The sequence below is a fragment of the Nansenia antarctica genome (genome assembly GCF_963989245.1).
Source record: "Nansenia antarctica genome assembly, chromosome: 19".
In the NCBI taxonomy this organism is placed as follows: Eukaryota; Metazoa; Chordata; class Actinopteri; order Argentiniformes; family Microstomatidae; genus Nansenia; species Nansenia antarctica.
The window spans coordinates 17,309,897-17,312,396 of NC_137692.1; the positions used below are offsets into that span (position 1 = coordinate 17,309,897).

The following is a 2,500-nucleotide window of genomic DNA, read 5'->3' on the forward strand; positions in this document are numbered from 1 at the left end:
TTCTGGTCATGTTCTGGGTCATGTTCTGGTCATGTTCTGGTCATGTTCTGGTCATGTTCTGGTCATGTTCTGGTCATGTTCTGGTCATGTTCTGGTCATGTTCTGGGTCATGTTCTGGTCATGTTCTGGTCATGTTCTGGTCATGTTCTGGTCATGTTCTGGTCATGTTCTGGTCATGTTCTGGTCATGTTCTGGGTCATGTTCTGGTCATGTTCTGGGTCATGTTCTGGGTCATGTTGTGGTCATTTTGTGGTTATGTTGTGGTCATGTTCTGGGTCATGTTCTGGTCATGTTCTGGGCCATGTTCTGGTCATGTTCTGGTCATGTTCTGGTCATGTTCTGGTCATGTTCTGGTCATGTTCTGGTCATGTTCTGGTCATGTTCTGGTCATGTTCTGGGTCATGTTCTGGTCATGTTCTGGGTCATGTTCTGGGTCATGTTGTGGTCATTTTGTGGTTATGTTGTGGTCATGTTCTGGGTCATGTTCTGGTCATGTTCTGGTCATGTTCTGGTCATGCTATGGTCATGTTCTGGTCATGTTCTGGGTCATGTTCTGGTCATGTTCTGGTCATGTTCTGGTCATGTTCTGGGTCATGTTCTGGTTATGTTCTGGTCATGTTCTGGTCATGTTCTGGGTCATGTTCTGGGTCATGTTCTGGGTCATGTTCTGGTCATGTTCTGGGTCATGTTCTGGTCATGTTCTGGTCATGTTCTGGTCATGTTCTGGTCATGTTCTGGGTCATGTTCTGGGTCATGTTCTGGTCATGTTCTGGTCATGTTCTGGTCATGTTCTGGTCATGTTCTGGTCATGTTCTGGGTCATGTTCTGGTCATGTTCTGGTCATGTTCTGGTCATGTTCTGGTCATGTTCTGGGCCATGTTCTGGTCATGCTCTGGTCATGTTCTGGTCATGTTCTGGGTCATGTTCTGGTCATCTTCTGGTCATGTTCTGGGTCATGTTCTGGTCATGTTCTGGTCATGTTCTGGGTCATGTTCTGGTCATGTTCTGGTCATGTTCTGGTCATGTTCTGGTTATGTTCTGGGTCATGTTCTGGTCATGCTATGGTCATGTTCTGGTCATGTTCTGGGTCATGTTCTGGTCATGTTCTGGGTCATGTTGTGGTCATGTTCTGGTCATGTTCTGGTCATGTTCTGGTCATGTTCTGGGTCATGTTCTGGTCATGTTCTGGTTATGTTCTGGGTCATGTTCTGGTCATGCTCTGGTCATGTTCTGGTCATGTTCTGGGTCATGTTCTGGTCATCTTCTGGTCATGTTCTGGTCATGTTCTGGTCATGTTCTGGGTCATGTTCTGGTCATGTTCTGGTCATGTTCTGGTCATGTTCTGGTCATGTTCTGGTCATGTTCTGGTCATGTTCTGGTCATGTTCTGGGTCATGTTCTGGTCATGTTCTGGTCATGTTCTGGTCATGTTCTGGTCATGTTCTGGTCATGTTCTGGTCATGTTCTGGTCATGTTCTGGGTCATGTTCTGGTCATGTTCTGGGTCATGTTCTGGGTCATGTTGTGGTCATTTTGTGGTTATGTTGTGGTCATGTTCTGGGTCATGTTCTGGTCATGTTCTGGGCCATGTTCTGGTCATGTTCTGGTCATGTTCTGGTCATGTTCTGGTCATGTTCTGGTCATGTTCTGGTCATGTTCTGGTCATGTTCTGGGTCATGTTCTGGTCATGTTCTGGGTCATGTTCTGGGTCATGTTGTGGTCATTTTGTGGTTATGTTGTGGTCATGTTCTGGGTCATGTTCTGGTCATGTTCTGGGCCATGTTCTGGTCATGTTCTGGTCATGTTCTGGTCATGTTCTGGTCATGTTCTGGTCATGTTCTGGGTCATGTTCTGGTCATGTTCTGGTCATGTTCTGGTCATGTTCTGGTCATGTTCTGGGCCATGTTCTGGTCATGCTCTGGTCATGTTCTGGTCATGTTCTGGTCATGTTCTGGGTCATGTTCTGGGTCATGTTGTGGTCATGTTGTGGTCATGTTCTGGGTCATGTTCTAAATGAATTGTCCCTTAGTCGGAGTAATAAAGTTGTTTGAATTGAATTGAATTTGGTCAGGTGACCGTGGTGAACGAGGTCTACTCGCGGGTCCAGTTCCTGTTAGAGAGCGACTTCCTGTTCCCCAGCGTACCGGCCCTCGTACGCTTCCACGTCGCCAACCGAAGGCCAATCGCCGAGGGGGGCGGGGCCGTGATCTTCCAGCCAATCAGCCACCAGCCGGAGGAGAGGTACGCCCCCGAGAGGCGGAGCCAGCAGCAGCCGCCGTCCAATAAACGCCTCAGCCTCAATATCCTGAATGGCCACGCCCATGACCATGCCCACGCGGGGCGGGGCAACCTGCTGAGGTGGGTAACCTGACCCTTGAGCCTTAGCCTCTGACCGTAACCCTTATATAACTATATGTGACACGTTCTATATGCTTGGGTCCTCATGTCGGGATCCGATGTAATGATCGGACTTTTCTTTTTCGAAATATGTGAATACGTTTC

General features: G+C 48.2%; 1 protein-coding gene across 1 annotated transcript in view; it reads left to right on the forward strand.

The window, feature by feature from the left end:
- The window catches only part of LOC308173945 (breast cancer anti-estrogen resistance protein 3 homolog), a gene marked incomplete at both ends in the record, with an annotated part of 52,085 nt that overhangs the window by 38,717 nt on the left and 10,868 nt on the right, over positions 1-2,500 (forward strand). Inside the window, one exon of the mRNA XM_080548998.1 lies at positions 2,070-2,356. Within this exon, the coding sequence (XP_080405124.1) occupies positions 2,070-2,356 (287 nt within the window). The remainder of the gene's footprint in view (positions 1-2,069; positions 2,357-2,500) is intronic.